Here is a 14,160-nt window from a genome sequence, read left to right on the forward strand (position 1 = left end):
TAAACTTATTATTATGATGCTAAATGAGTGTAATATATACATAATATATATGTGTATATATATATATATATATATATATATATATAAATTATAAAATCAAGAATATTAAATAAACTTATTATTATGATGCTAAATGAGTGTAAAATTAAAAGAAATTATTTATATTAAAATTGACTAGTAACAGTTATAGTAACCACAGTTCTGTATGCCTTCTCTCCTCTTACATAATATTCTTCTTTGACTAGTATGAATGCATTAGAATATCTTTGTTGAGCATGCCAAGCGAGACTTAAACATGGCTTTCTAATTTTTAGCTCGTTGAAAGATCAACAAATTCATTTATTTATGTATTTATTGAGTAAAAAGGATCAACAAGTAAATAACGAGAGGTTTAGTTTATAGCATTTGATATCAAAATTTTGGGAAGAAGGATCAGAGAAATCGTAGAAGGTTTGTTCTGGCAATGAGAAGTGAAGGGGTTGTGTTGTCGTTCTCCCTTCTTCTTCTATGGCTGCCGTTATGCTTCCAAATATGTTTGGGTGGAGATACTCTGAAGGTTAACCAGAACATAACTCAGGACTCCTCCGAAGGAAACCTTGTTTCATCAAACGCCACATTTGAGCTGGGCTTCTTTTCTCCTTCTGGTATGGAAAATGGAGAGAAAAGATACTTGGGGATATGGTATCACGGCTTGGAGCCACAAACAGTGGTGTGGGTTGCTAATAGAGATGATCCTGTTGCAGATTCCAGTGGAGTTTTTCGAATTGCGGAGGATGGAAATCTGGTGGTAGAAGATGCATTCAAAACCCGCTGGTCTTCTGAACTTGGAGCATCCTCGTCCTCAAACAGAACACTGCAGCTCCTAGATTCTGGGAATCTAGTACTAAAAGAGGATGACTCTGAAACGACATACCTGTGGGAAAGCTTCCAGAACCCAACAGACACGTTTCTTCCCGGCATGAAAATGGATGCGAGTTTGTCGTTGACTTGTTGGAGAGACTCCGCTAACCCAGCACCTGGGAACTTCACCTTCAAGCTGACTCAACAGGCTGAGACACGGAGCTTCGTTGTGCAATCTCGATCACAAATCTACTGGACACTTGCTGAACTTGACCTTGACAACACAGAAGCGGCTTCCCAAGTGGTATTTAACTTGTTGAACAACGACATCTGGAATACTAAAACGTACAATTATTCTAACAAAACACTCTTCGTATCACAACCTTACACGTACAATAAATCAAGGCTTTTGATGAATTATAGCGGGGAGATAGTGTTTCTGAAGTGGGACGAGAAAGAATTACAATGGAATAAGAAATGGTCGGGGCCAGAGAGCAAGTGTGACATGTATGATTATTGCGGGAGCTTCAGCTTATGTAACAAAGATAACTCCATTCCGTGCAGATGTTTTCCAGGATTCAGTTCTATTCATGTTTCTCGTTCTGACGGAGAATGGAAGTCCAAAGGGTGTGTGAGAAAATCAGCATCGTGTACCAACAACGACGTGATGTTCCTGAACTTCACCAACATAAAAGTGGATGACCCAGACCAAGAAATTGATACTCAAACAGAAGCAGAATGCCAATCCTGGTGCATCAACATGTGTCCACAATCACAGTGCCAGGCATATTCATTTAATACTTCTACATTTCGTGACAGTAATTCATACTCGTGCAATATCTGGACGCGGCCTTTAACTTCTCTTGTTGAGAACTACCCGCGCGGTCGTGATCTTTCTATCTTGGTTAAGACATCAGATATAGGTATTTTATATATCCTTAATTCCAATACTTGAAACTTCTAGATCATATCGTAGGTCTTATTGTATTGACTCATCAGTTTGAAGGATGGATTGAAAGGTAAACTATGGAACATGATTTATGGCTGAATTATTAATTGTTGTTGTGTAGCACCAACTGCTAAATCCTGTGAACCTTGCGGCATATATGCGATTCCATATCCGCTGAGCACTGGAGCAAACTGTGGAGACCCCACGTACAACAACTTCAATTGCGACAAATCCACTGGCAAAGTTAGTTTTATGATTCCCGGAGGAAGGTCTTACCCAGTAACTTGGATCGATGAAGATACCAGAATGTTTTTAATTAAAACAGACTATTTCTATTTATTTAATTCCAGTTTCAGCAGTCAAAATAGGACTGATTTTCCGTTTAATATAGCTGAGTATATTGAAGATTCCGTAATAAAAATGAATTGGCTACCAGCGCCAGAACCCCCCTGTAGTAAGCTTACAGACTGCATGAATTGGCCAAATTCAACATGCAGAGCAACAGGGGAAGGTGGAAGTAGGTGCCGTTGTGATTCAAACTATAATTGGAATGACACATTAATCAGCTGCACCCAAGGTTAGGATTTTTTTCATCAGCCTCTCCACTTTTCTATTTTTCTCCTTTAATACCGTAAAAGTAATTGGGTCAATGATTTTCTTGCTGTTCCAAGCACGTGCAGATGGAATTAGTCCTGTCCTGGATTTTCCAAACCCCTTTGAAACATTTTCTTGACTGTAATTAAAAACTGCGATGTCAATTGATGGTATTTTGGTAGTACAATTATAATGGTGTTTGCCCTATTACTTTTTGCAGTTCTTTTCCATTCTGTGACAGAAGAGCTATCAGGAAATCATTCAACTCGACTAGAATTGATTCTTTTACCAACTCTTGGTACCCTGGCTGCTGTGACATGCATAATAGCATTTGGCATTGTTTGGAGAAAGAAAAAAGCCCGTAAACTTGGTAATATTTTGTAGTTTTGTATTTTGAAATAAAAACGTTTTATCTTCACACAAATAATGAAATGTATATATCTGTTGTTACCGGGTTCAGATGGAGCAAGCACCCGAATTCAGGAGAGCTTGTATGAGAGTGAAAGACATGTGAAAGGTTTAATTGGCTTAGGAAGTTTAGAAGAAAAAGACATCGAAGGCATTGAAGTGCCCTTTTACACTTTTGCAAGCATTCTTGCAGCTACAGATAATTTCTCAGATTCTAACAAGCTTGGAAGAGGAGGTTACGGACCTGTATACAAGGTGATTTGTTCAATGCATCAATCTTTATTACCTATGAAGCACTGAATCCATACAAAATCATCTCATGATATATGGAAACCTTTTATGCAGGGAACTTTTCCTGGAGGTCAAGAAATAGCTGTGAAGAGACTTTCAAGTGTTTCCACTCAAGGCCTGCAAGAATTCAAGAATGAGGTTATTTTGATTGCCAAACTTCAACATCGGAACCTTGTTAGACTGAGGGGCTACTGCATAAAAGGAGATGAAAATATTTTACTCTATGAATACATGCCAAATAAGAGCTTGGACTCATTTATATTTGGTTAGGCTCCATATTCCATCATACAACTTTCTTAAAGTATTCTCTAATTATTACGGCAATCACTTCACTAACTTTGTTCTTGATTTGAAATGTGAAATGCATACGTTGAAAGACCGTAGTCGAACTATACTCTTGGATTGGCCAATGCGGTTTGAGATAATTGTAGGCATTGCACGAGGCATGCTATACCTTCATCAAGACTCTAGATTGAGAGTGATTCATAGAGACCTGAAAACCAGCAACGTTCTCTTAGATCAGGAAATGAATCCAAAGATATCAGACTTTGGTCTTGCCAAAATATTTGGAGGAAAAGAAACCGAAGCAAGTACAGAGAGAGTGATGGGAACCTAGTAAGTTCACCAACTACTCTCACTGTATATGCCTTATTGCTAATTTTCTGAATGTGATGTTCCATTGCTACATTTAACATTGATTTTGTTGTTTTAAAGCGGATACATGGCTCCAGAGTATGCTTTGGATGGACTTTTTTCAGTGAAATCTGATGTTTTCAGCTTTGGGGTGGTTCTGTTGGAGATTCTTAGCGGAAAAAGGAACACAGGATTCTATGAGTCCAAACAAATTTCCAGCCTTTTGGGTTATGTATGCTTCTTGTGTTGCAGTGTTGTGTTGTTTTTGTGCCTTATATTGACTACTGAATAATTTTTCTTTACATTGTATCTATCAGGCATGGAAGTTATGGTCAGAGAAGAAGTTACTTGATATAATGGATCCTAGCCTTGGTGAAACATGCAACGAAAATCAATTCTTCAAGTGTGCCGTTGTTGGGCTATTATGCATACAAGATGAACCAAGTGATCGACCCACTATGTCAAATGTTTTGTACATGCTTGATATAGAGACAACAAGCATGCCAATTCCCACACAGCCAACATTTTTTATGAACAAGCGTTATTCTGGTTCAGCTTCTTCTTCTAGCAAACCAGAAACAAGTCTGAAATTTGACAGCAGTTACGAACAAGGTCGATAGTACATGATGAAACCCATGAAAACTGTATATTGTTATATTAGTTCTATTTTATAACAAGTTAGGGTTTTTTGTATTCTTGTTAAGGATTAATTTTAATATTTTCTTTTATTGGGACCGTGAACCAAACACCATTTTGTGTCATATCATCCCACAATTATAAAATTCATTCAAGAAATTATTTCAAAAGATAAAAAAAAAAAAAAAAAACATTTTCCCTATAGTTAAATTTAGGGGTGGCAATGCACTCGGCCCAACCCGTTTAGGTCCAGCTTTCACAACGCGGACTGGTCCGTTTCGTCTCGCACATTTTATGCGGGTTGAAAACACTGGTCCGCCCCGCATACTACTTGGCTCGCGGGTTTGTGGACCGGTCCGCTTTTTTTTTTAATTTCTTTTTTAATTTTAATGATAAAACTTTCAATTAGGGATGGTAATGGGACGGGGCGAGGCGGTGACGGGTTTCACTATCCCATACCCATCCCCGTAAAAAAAATTCATCCTCATCCTCATACCCAAACCCAACGGGTATCAAAGTTTTATCTCATCCCCATCCCCACCGGGTAACGGGTATAATCTCGTACCCATACCCGTACATGTTTCCTTACTAACTTCAATATAAATTTTAATTAATTTTTATAAAATAATAAAAAATTACGGTAAAGAAAACATAATATTATCAAATATTCAATATTAGAAGGATGGTTGTTTCTTTGATATCAAATACTTTGAAATAAATTATAATTGTTTACATTTTAGATTGGAATACCAAATAAAATTTCATGAGAACTAAAACATTTATTAAATTTGAAAACTGCAAACATTAATGAAACCTAGTTGATAAAATATAAAAATATTTTTAAAAAAATTTAAAAGAAAACAAATATTCAAATTAAAGTATATTTTAAATGTTTATTTACTTCAATTTTTTAAATTCTAATTAATCTCTTTTTTTATACACTAATAAAAATGATAATACATCACTTAATCAAAATGATGCAAATAACAAATAATAAACATAATAAAACAAATTTAACATGATTATTGTATCTTTTGAACTCCAATATATGTTGGATGGTGATAAAAAAATATTCATAACAATTACATTAAATTTTGATATTGTAGTAAATAAAAGTTATTTATACAATTATAGTAAAAAATTACATTATGATTGATATAATGAGTTAAAAAATAAAAAAAAATAGATAAAATATACTGAAATAGTATTCTACATGATGAAAATAAACAACAAATAAAAATATTAAAAAATTAACGAATGCATGTCTTAGAAACAATTTGAGAAACTATTGAAAAAAATCACACAAAGGAAAACGAATGTATAATTAAGGGTATGATAAGATGAAAAATACCTTAGACATCTAAGAACACTTTTCAAATATCAACATATATACTCAATGGTTGAAAAATAATTGTTTTAGCGAAATAAAAGAGTTTTTCAAATGAAACAAAAATTAATAAAAATAAGTAAAGAATTTTTTTTATATTACCTAGTAAATGAAAGATTTAGGCTATTAAACACTTAAATTGAGAGTATTGAACATACTCATGTGAAAGGAAAATATACAATAAATAAAAATATTAAAAAATAATAGAAATATTCAAATATGAGATATAAAAAATTTGTAATTGACATACATAATTTTAACATAATTACATAAATGTTATGATAAGATGAAAAATATATTGGAGATGTGAATGAGTTTCATGACAACCCAAATAATTAGAAGAAATAAAAAATTGAGAAATATATATATATGGTTACTTAATTAATTGTGAATATTTTAATAATTTAAATGATAATGGAGATATGGCGGGGACGGGTATTATGGCGGGGATATGTACATACCCATAACCATCCCCATACCCAATTGAAAAATTCGGGGATTCCCCATACCCATACCCATACCCAGTCAATGCGGGAATTCTCTGTCAAAACGGGGACGAGTTCGGATAATACCCACGGGCACGGGTTTATTTACCATCTCAACTTTCAATGTTTAAAAATTGGGAAACTTTAAGAAGTTCACAAAATTAAGTAAAGATTTTGGAGAATTAGATGCTAAATTGATAATTTAACATTTTCATTGTACTCATACTATAACATATACAATGTATTCTTTAAATTTTAGCTTACATATTAATTAAAGATTACATAATACTTGTCTTGTACAGTTATACAAGAATTTGAAAGGTTAATGCAAGAGTCCATAAAAAAAAATAATTAACATACACGAGAGTGCAAGTTTTTTTTTTCTTTTTTTAATTTTATGCGAGCTTGCGGGCCGGTCCGCACGAACCACAAGTCTATGTGGGCCTATACGAGCTCACTACCCTGACCCGCCCTACATTTTTTCCGCATACTGACCCAACAGGCCAGACTCTAATCGTCACACTTAGTTAAATTCTTTAATTGTTTTTGTTTGATAAAATCTTTAAAATATTTTTTTACACTCTTCCATCCATATATGACGTAAAAGGCTTTTTTTCTCTTCTGTTTTTTATGTTCTTCTTCATCTTCCGACAACTTCTATTTTATATAAGAAAAAAGTATCTATTGGGCATTTGTTTTCTTCAAATAATAGAACCAAATGTTATGCTTGTTCTTTCTCTATTTAACATAATGTTATCTAACTCTCGCTTTCTACGAAAATGGTACATCACAATCTTATATTAAATAGCCTTTTTGTTTTCTTATGGCAATCAGTAACATAACTTTCTTTCATTATTGAGCAAATCCTAAAATTTTAATAAATAAAATTTATATGTGTAATTTTAATAATCAAATTATTCAAAAAGTTAAATAAAAAATATACGTTTATAGAAAATTAAGAAAAGCATGATAAAGTTTAAAAAGTAAAAATTATTAAAATAATTACTTTTAATTCACTAATCAAATTAATGAAAATATATCTCAAAATTAAAAAAAAAAAAAACACATGTTTCTATAAAATTTAGAAAAAACATAAAAACTTGAAAAACGAAAATTGAAGAAAGGAAGAAGAGTACATTCCAGGTACGATTTCTATTCAAACAAAATTAGTGTGTAGAACCTCTTATGTGGTATAATTGCTATTTTTTTTTTATTTGTGTATTTTTTTGTAATTATTAAAATAACTAAATACATATGAAATAGAGATTTCTTGTATTTTTAACTAATTACTACTACGAACAATATTGTCGCATATGGTATCCTTTTAAACAATAGTGTATGTGATGTTCTGTGTAGAATCGAGAATAGGTGAAATTGTTTCTTAGGTTAACTGGTTCAAGCATTTATTAAAAGATTGAAAGAATAACTCGTGTATAAAATATTTGAGTTAAATACTTTTAAGCAGCTCTCTGTTGTCAGTTTCATTTTCCTTTTTGTTTACGCTTGTCACATTGGATCCCATTGTTGCCGAAAGAAATTCCTTCAAAATCTTCATTTTGAGTTTAAACAGTAACGGGCCATTTCCAAACCCATTGATGGGCCTCTACAAACCACACATCTTCAACTTGATGCCTGAAAATGGTTATTTCTTCTTGCAGCTTTCTTGTTTTTTCTTGCACCCCATATAAAACTCATAAATTTCAAATTATTCTTCATTAAAACTATAATAAAAAAGTAAAAGTTACTCCTACACCTCTTTCTTAAATACATACCGAATTGATCATTCGAAAGTTATTTTTGAATCTAAACATTTCAAAATATTATAAAAAATATATTCTGAAATAAATATTTTAAAAAATATTTTTTAACCTAAAAATACCTTTCAAATTACATATTACAAAATATAATTAAAAAACTATATTTCAAAAAATAATTTCAAATCTAAAAATACATTTATCAAATAAATTCAAAAATCTGTATTCCAAAATATATAAAAATAAAAAACATATTCATATATATATATATATATATCGAAAAATATCTTTTGAATTTAAAAATATCTTCCCAAGTATACATTCCAGAAAGTATAAAAGAAGTACATTTGGGAAAGATTAATCCGGATTGGTTAAATCTCTCCTCTTCCACGAGAAAACATGTATGGAATGTTATACAAATTTTTTCAGGTTTGGATATGGAAGGCAAAGTCAAAAGGTATGTTCCCAAAGTGAAAAGTGAATCTATAATTATATATAATTTATAACTATATTTAAAGAGAGTTTATTTTTTGTGTTTATATTTTGTAATTCTAAGTTTACCTTTTATATAAGATAATTATTTGTTAAATTTTTAAAAATTAACTTTTATTTTTACATGTAACTTATAAAAATGTTTATCTTTTTTCCTTATTTCTTTTATTCATCAACATTTATTTTTGTATCTTTTTTCTATTCATTTTATTTTGTTTTTAATAAATATAAATTTATTTTACATATTAATTTAATAACATTGAGAATGCATATACACATGTGCAATAGTGTTTATGCTTACTCTAATAAGAGATCAAGAGATAAAGAAATAAAGAGAATGTTCCAAAGTGAATTAGATATAATATAACCATATTTCAATTAAGTAACATTTTATTTGTTGTTCTTAGCAGACCAAAAAATTTAATGACAAATATATTATTTAACATTATATTTGACTTTTACAATAAAAGAAATATTATGAGTAAAAAAAAAAAGACATTGTATCTAAGAATGTTAGAAAACATAATAAAATATAAATAATAATAATTATAAGATAAAAACATAGATATAAAGACAGATATATAGACGATAAAGGATTCATTAAGTCAAACAAATAAGAAAAATACGATGCAATTATAATTGAAGAAGAAAATAGAAAATACTCTGAATCTGATTGCAATATTGTATAGGACAAAATAAAATTATATATGTTTCTCTTCCAAGATATACAACTCTCTCATATCAATCAATCCAAGATACAACAATCAGTTATATCGATGGAGTGAACGAATCATCTCTACACTTTATGAACACTAAATATCTCAAACGACATGACAATATAGAACAAAAGATCGAAACACTTTTATTGAGTTTGTGTTTTTTGTTGTATATATCTTATTCTCATGTACCTAAATATATGTAGAAGAGAGACTTAATAATAAATTGTAATTAATTTGATTGAATAAATATTTTAATAAAATAAATATTTACATAAACAACATTTATCTCTAAAAATAATATTGACTAACAGTAAAAGTTTATTTTAATTATTTATTTATTTATATTAAATATTTCCAACATAAATATATTTCCCACACAATTATATGATAAAAAATTGTATATTTTTCCTAAAAAGTTAAAATTAACTTTTGGAGCTGATCAATATAATTAACTTTTTCATGATTTTTTTTTTCAAAACCTTAGTTTTGAATGTGACATGACCATGTTAGTTAATATGGAAACATAAAATGTTCCTAGTTCTAGTTTTATAATGAAGATGGTACTAAAAACAAGACATGTAATCCGTGCTGCTGAATTCGTATTCCATAAACGTCAACCATGACAATGTGGTTACGGTCACATGAATTTGATGAGAGACATAGATAGATTTGTGTACATGGCGTTGACACAATGTTCACATGAAATTGATGAGAAACCTCCACTGCTGTATGTGTTGCTAATTCTGACCAACACCTATTCCTGTTTTGTTGTGTGGTTGACAACATTAAAAATTTCCCAGCCAACACTTTGTTTGAACTGGCAAAAATAGTGTTCAGACTAAGTTGTTGGTCAATTATGAACCATCCATTCCACGCGGCCTTAAATTAATTAATTAATTAGCATTGTGCTGCTAGGCGTTCCCACTACTCCCATTTTGGGTTTCATCCTTTCCATTTCTGAACAACATGATCGTACATCATGTTTATTCCTCTTTTTTCAAGAATATATTTTTTACAAAGAAAATAAATTATATACTATATGATGCTTTGGTTTCTTTTTTCTTTTATTTTTGCGCACGGTGGCTGAGAATAAATCATTTTTAAAATGCCTTATTTTTTATTCTATTAAAAGTTATTCTAAACACGTTGTCTCCACGGTGATGAACTCCTAAATTTTCGGTGCACTTCAAAATCACAATGGATTAAACGAGTGATTTTCACAATGGACTAAAATATTTTAAGTTATTTTTTCCTTTTATTACTTTCTTTAACCCAATGTTATCATCCATTAAGTGTTTACACTGGAAATGTTTAATAATGGAAAGAAAGAACCTGCAACTCCATCTGTAATTGATGAGTTGAGTAAGGTTTGACCAAATTAAATTTTCTCCTAATCTTTTACATTCATCAATGAACGCCTGATTTATTAGGTTTGTATGAAAAAGTGGATACTTTAACAATTCTTCCATCTTAAAAGGAATTAATCTTCATTTACTAATTGGATGATTCCTCAATGTAAAGTACAATTGACAATAACAATAGTTTATAAATTGACGATAAAAAAGTGTTTATATCATTTGATTGATAAATGTATTATATTATAGAAATAATTATCACAAAACCTATATCTATTTCAAATAAATTAACAATATATAAACTTCATAGAACAACTATAAGTTCTATTAACATCACGATGCAGATAAAAAGGTGGCGGATTTTCATGGAAAGTTGGCTTTCTTTTTTGTTTAGTTTTATTGATATACATGAAAAATGTGTCAAAAAAAAGAATAAGAAGAAAATACTACGTTTTTCTGTATCAAGATGAAAATAAATAAACCGACAGTTATGCGGTATAGATTTAATAGTATTAAATATATTTATTAATATTTTATTAATATTTATATTTAATTATTATAATAACTTTTCATAATTAAGAAATATATTGAAATAATAAATTTTATCCCATTACTCACTCATTTTTATCCTTTTAATTTCTACCATGTAATCCAAATACCAAAGTACGTTGTTATAAGTATTGTGTTCTGGTTGAGCTAAGCTTTTCTAGTACACCTGAGATCGCATTAATGCATTATGTGACTCAGAAATCTTGAAATTAATTATCCAACCTCTGTGAACAATACAGTATTATAAACAGTGTTATTTTCTATCACATTTAAGTTTTGCAAAGGAAATCCACGAAGCTATTGCACATTTGACCCGATGTTTTGGTCCCCCTTTGACAACAATCTCCTTGGTCCCATTTCCTCAAAGTCAATCATGATAAAAATGGTTAAAATCATTTTTACTGTTTAAATAGTTGAACTTATTTAAAAAATGATATTCTCTTTGATAAAGTTTGAAAAAACTTGTTCCAAAAAATTTCCGAACACCTAGCATATACAGTTACTAAATTTTTAATTTGGTTTAAATTGTGTTGAATAATGTTTTTTTATTATTCGGTGGGTAAACTGACCAGATGGAGGGGAACTTAGTCAAATGTGATTAGACAGAGAAAGTATGCAATGAAATTGACAGAAAAGCCCCTGACAAAGTTCTAGGAAGCAGAGAAGCACTTACGGTTTGTTCCGCAGCAGAATCAAAGGTATTGAGATGATAATTCTCTGTTTCTTAACTATCATGGAACCACGCTTCACCAACTTTCTAACCTCTTTCCTTCAACCCACCTTCAAATGCATCTATTTAAACACCCCAAAAGTCATCATCATCACCTACAACACATTCACATTCACATTGCTGGGGATGGCTGGGATTGGCAAGGGAATGGAATTCGAAGACTTGCTACCGGTGATCGCCGGTAAACTTGGCGGTGAGGGTCTGATCGATGAACTGTGCAAGGGGTTTCAGGTGCTGATGGACAAGGAGAAGGGGGTGATCACCCTGGAGAGTTTGAGGAAGAACTCTGCTACGATGGGTTTGCAGGATTTTAAAGACGATGAACTTGCGAGCATGATGAGAGAAGGAGATCTTGACGGTGATGGTGCACTCTCTCAGATGGAGTTCTGCGTTTTGATGTTCAGATTGAGTCCACAGTTGATGCAGGACTCTTGGTTTTGGCTCCAACAGGCTCTGCACCATAACAATAACGCTTCCCTTTGAACTCATTTCCAGGTTCTTCCCAAAACGACTCCGTTTTCGCAGTTGAAATCGGATGGTAGAGATACACACTCACTCCATAATGTATTACTCGTATTTCATGTAATGTTTGTTGAATCATAGAATTTGCGGTGATGTTTTTGTGTATATTTAACAAATTAACTATGATTATAGTTTATTATATGTGTTGTTTGTTGATATTCGCTCCTGAAATCACCGACAAACCCTAACATACATGAATAACACTTGATGATTAGGGATCAATTACACTTATCTCACAATTAGTAAGAAAATCATAACTTGAATGTTCTATTCTGGATCGTTCCCTGCCAGATTTATATACCCAAACAGTTTTTATCTTTTGCAAGAGCACTCTCTAATTTTCTTAATTAAATTTTGGGTTAAATATATTTTTGTCCCTTAATTTTTAGTAAAATTTGGAATTAGATTTTTTTTAAAATTTTAGATTAATTTAGGTATTCATCTTTCAAAATTCGTAAATTTAATTATTTTAACTAAATTTTGTTAAACTGATTTGACATTTCAAACGCGTTTGATAATAGTATTTGACTTAACATTAAAGTGAAAATATGTTAAACAATATAAACAACTCAAATATAATCCTGAAATACATTTAAAATATTAAATAAATTTAACAAAATTATGTTAAAATGACTAAATTCACGTATTTATAAGATGAAGGATTAAATTGATTCAAAATTTTGAAAAAAAACTAATTTCAAATTTAACTCAAAGTTTAAAGAAAAAAAATATATATTTAACCCTTAAATTTTTATACAGTAAAGGTTTCTTTTGGAGTTTTGGTGTCATTGACCTGAATGAATATTTGGTGCAATTGCTTTGAACGGCGAATACATTTTTCAGTTTCTTTTATACTAAGGAAAGTAATAAAGATTCGCAATATATCGTTTTGGGTAAGTTCAATCCGTACTTTTTTACTTGTTCAAAACAATAATCTCACCATTATAATTAAAAGTACCAAGCCATCTTAATTTTTGGCTAAGGAGTGTGTTATTATAAAAGAAAATCTAATCTATATTAAATTTTTAGTTTTCTGATTTAAATTTTTTGTGATTAATTTTCGTGATTTGATCTGTAAAATTTGAAAAATTATGTTTCTTGGTTTAAACTCGTCGAATAATTAAAAATAATTTTGTAATAAGAGTGTAATTAGACATTGATTTACATATAATAACAAGAAATGTATAGCTAAAATGAAGGAATAAAACATTAAAGAGCTTTCGCAATTGAAATGTTTCTGGACACTATTTTTGTTTTTATTCAAATATTTGATGATTATTTTCAATCTATACAAATAATATTAGGTCAGATCTCCATTCTATTTATTATTAAATGGATTCTTGATTTTAATAATTGAAAAATTATGAAGCCTGGTTTAGAAAAATAAAATGAAGGTTAATAACATTTTTTTATCTCAATTTTTTGTAATAATTATTTGAAATGGTTCTCTTTTTTTTTTTTTTAATTCTTATTCTTATTAAAAGTAAAGTTAACCTGATCCCTTTTATTAAATTTACGGTGGTAGACATTATTTAAAAAGTGATAATATGACATTATGTAAGTTTAATTAATATGATTTTGGATTATCAACACCAATTTAATTAAAAAAATTATAACAACCTTTTTTAATAATATATATAAAAAAAAAAAACTACCTTAAGACAAAACACTAAGAAATCGAATTGAATAATTCCAATAAAAAGTAAAGTAAAAACTATTAAACCTAAAATTAACGAGTCAAAGTACCAAAGTTTCCAAAGCAACAAGTGATATTAAGGTTTAATTTATTTTTTGTTTTAAACTTCACTTATAATTA

The 14,160-nt window shown here is 30.2% G+C and overlaps 1 protein-coding gene and 1 pseudogene across 1 annotated transcript; both read left to right on the top strand.

Annotated features, from left to right (window-relative positions):
- The first annotated feature begins 430 nt into the window (after positions 1–430).
- On the top strand, positions 431–4,461 carry LOC114185132 (G-type lectin S-receptor-like serine/threonine-protein kinase At4g03230). The gene is made up of 8 exons (XM_028072666.2): positions 431–1,763; positions 1,911–2,366; positions 2,604–2,753; positions 2,844–3,046; positions 3,137–3,347; positions 3,460–3,697; positions 3,797–3,947; positions 4,033–4,461. Exons 1-8 carry the CDS (start codon positions 464–466, stop codon positions 4,333–4,335), a joined length of 3,012 nt encoding a protein of 1,003 aa, XP_027928467.1. The 5' UTR covers positions 431–463; the 3' UTR covers positions 4,336–4,461.
- Positions 4,462–11,787: 7,326 nt separating this feature from the next.
- Positions 11,788–12,485, top strand: LOC114185804 (calcium-binding protein PBP1 pseudogene; annotated as a pseudogene).
- The last annotated feature ends 1,675 nt before the right edge of the window (positions 12,486–14,160 follow it).

The sequence above is a fragment of the Vigna unguiculata genome, chromosome 5, assembly GCF_037176805.1.
Source record: "Vigna unguiculata cultivar grain cowpea cultivar isolate G323 ecotype 2 chromosome 5, ASM3717680v1, whole genome shotgun sequence".
Taxonomy (NCBI): Eukaryota; Viridiplantae; Streptophyta; class Magnoliopsida; order Fabales; family Fabaceae; genus Vigna; species Vigna unguiculata.

Excerpts from the sequence above, each read along its gene's own strand:
- LOC114185132 (XM_028072666.2), top strand. The coding sequence starts at position 464 with ATGAGAAGTGAAGGGGTTGTGTTGTCGTTCTCCCTTCTTCTTCTATGG. Across the intron at positions 2,754-2,843 it reads GAAAAAAGCCCGTAAACTTG|ATGGAGCAAGCACCCGAATT; the intron begins GTAATATTTTGT and ends TACCGGGTTCAG. Across the intron at positions 3,348-3,459 it reads CTTGGACTCATTTATATTTG|ACCGTAGTCGAACTATACTC; the intron begins GTTAGGCTCCAT and ends ATACGTTGAAAG.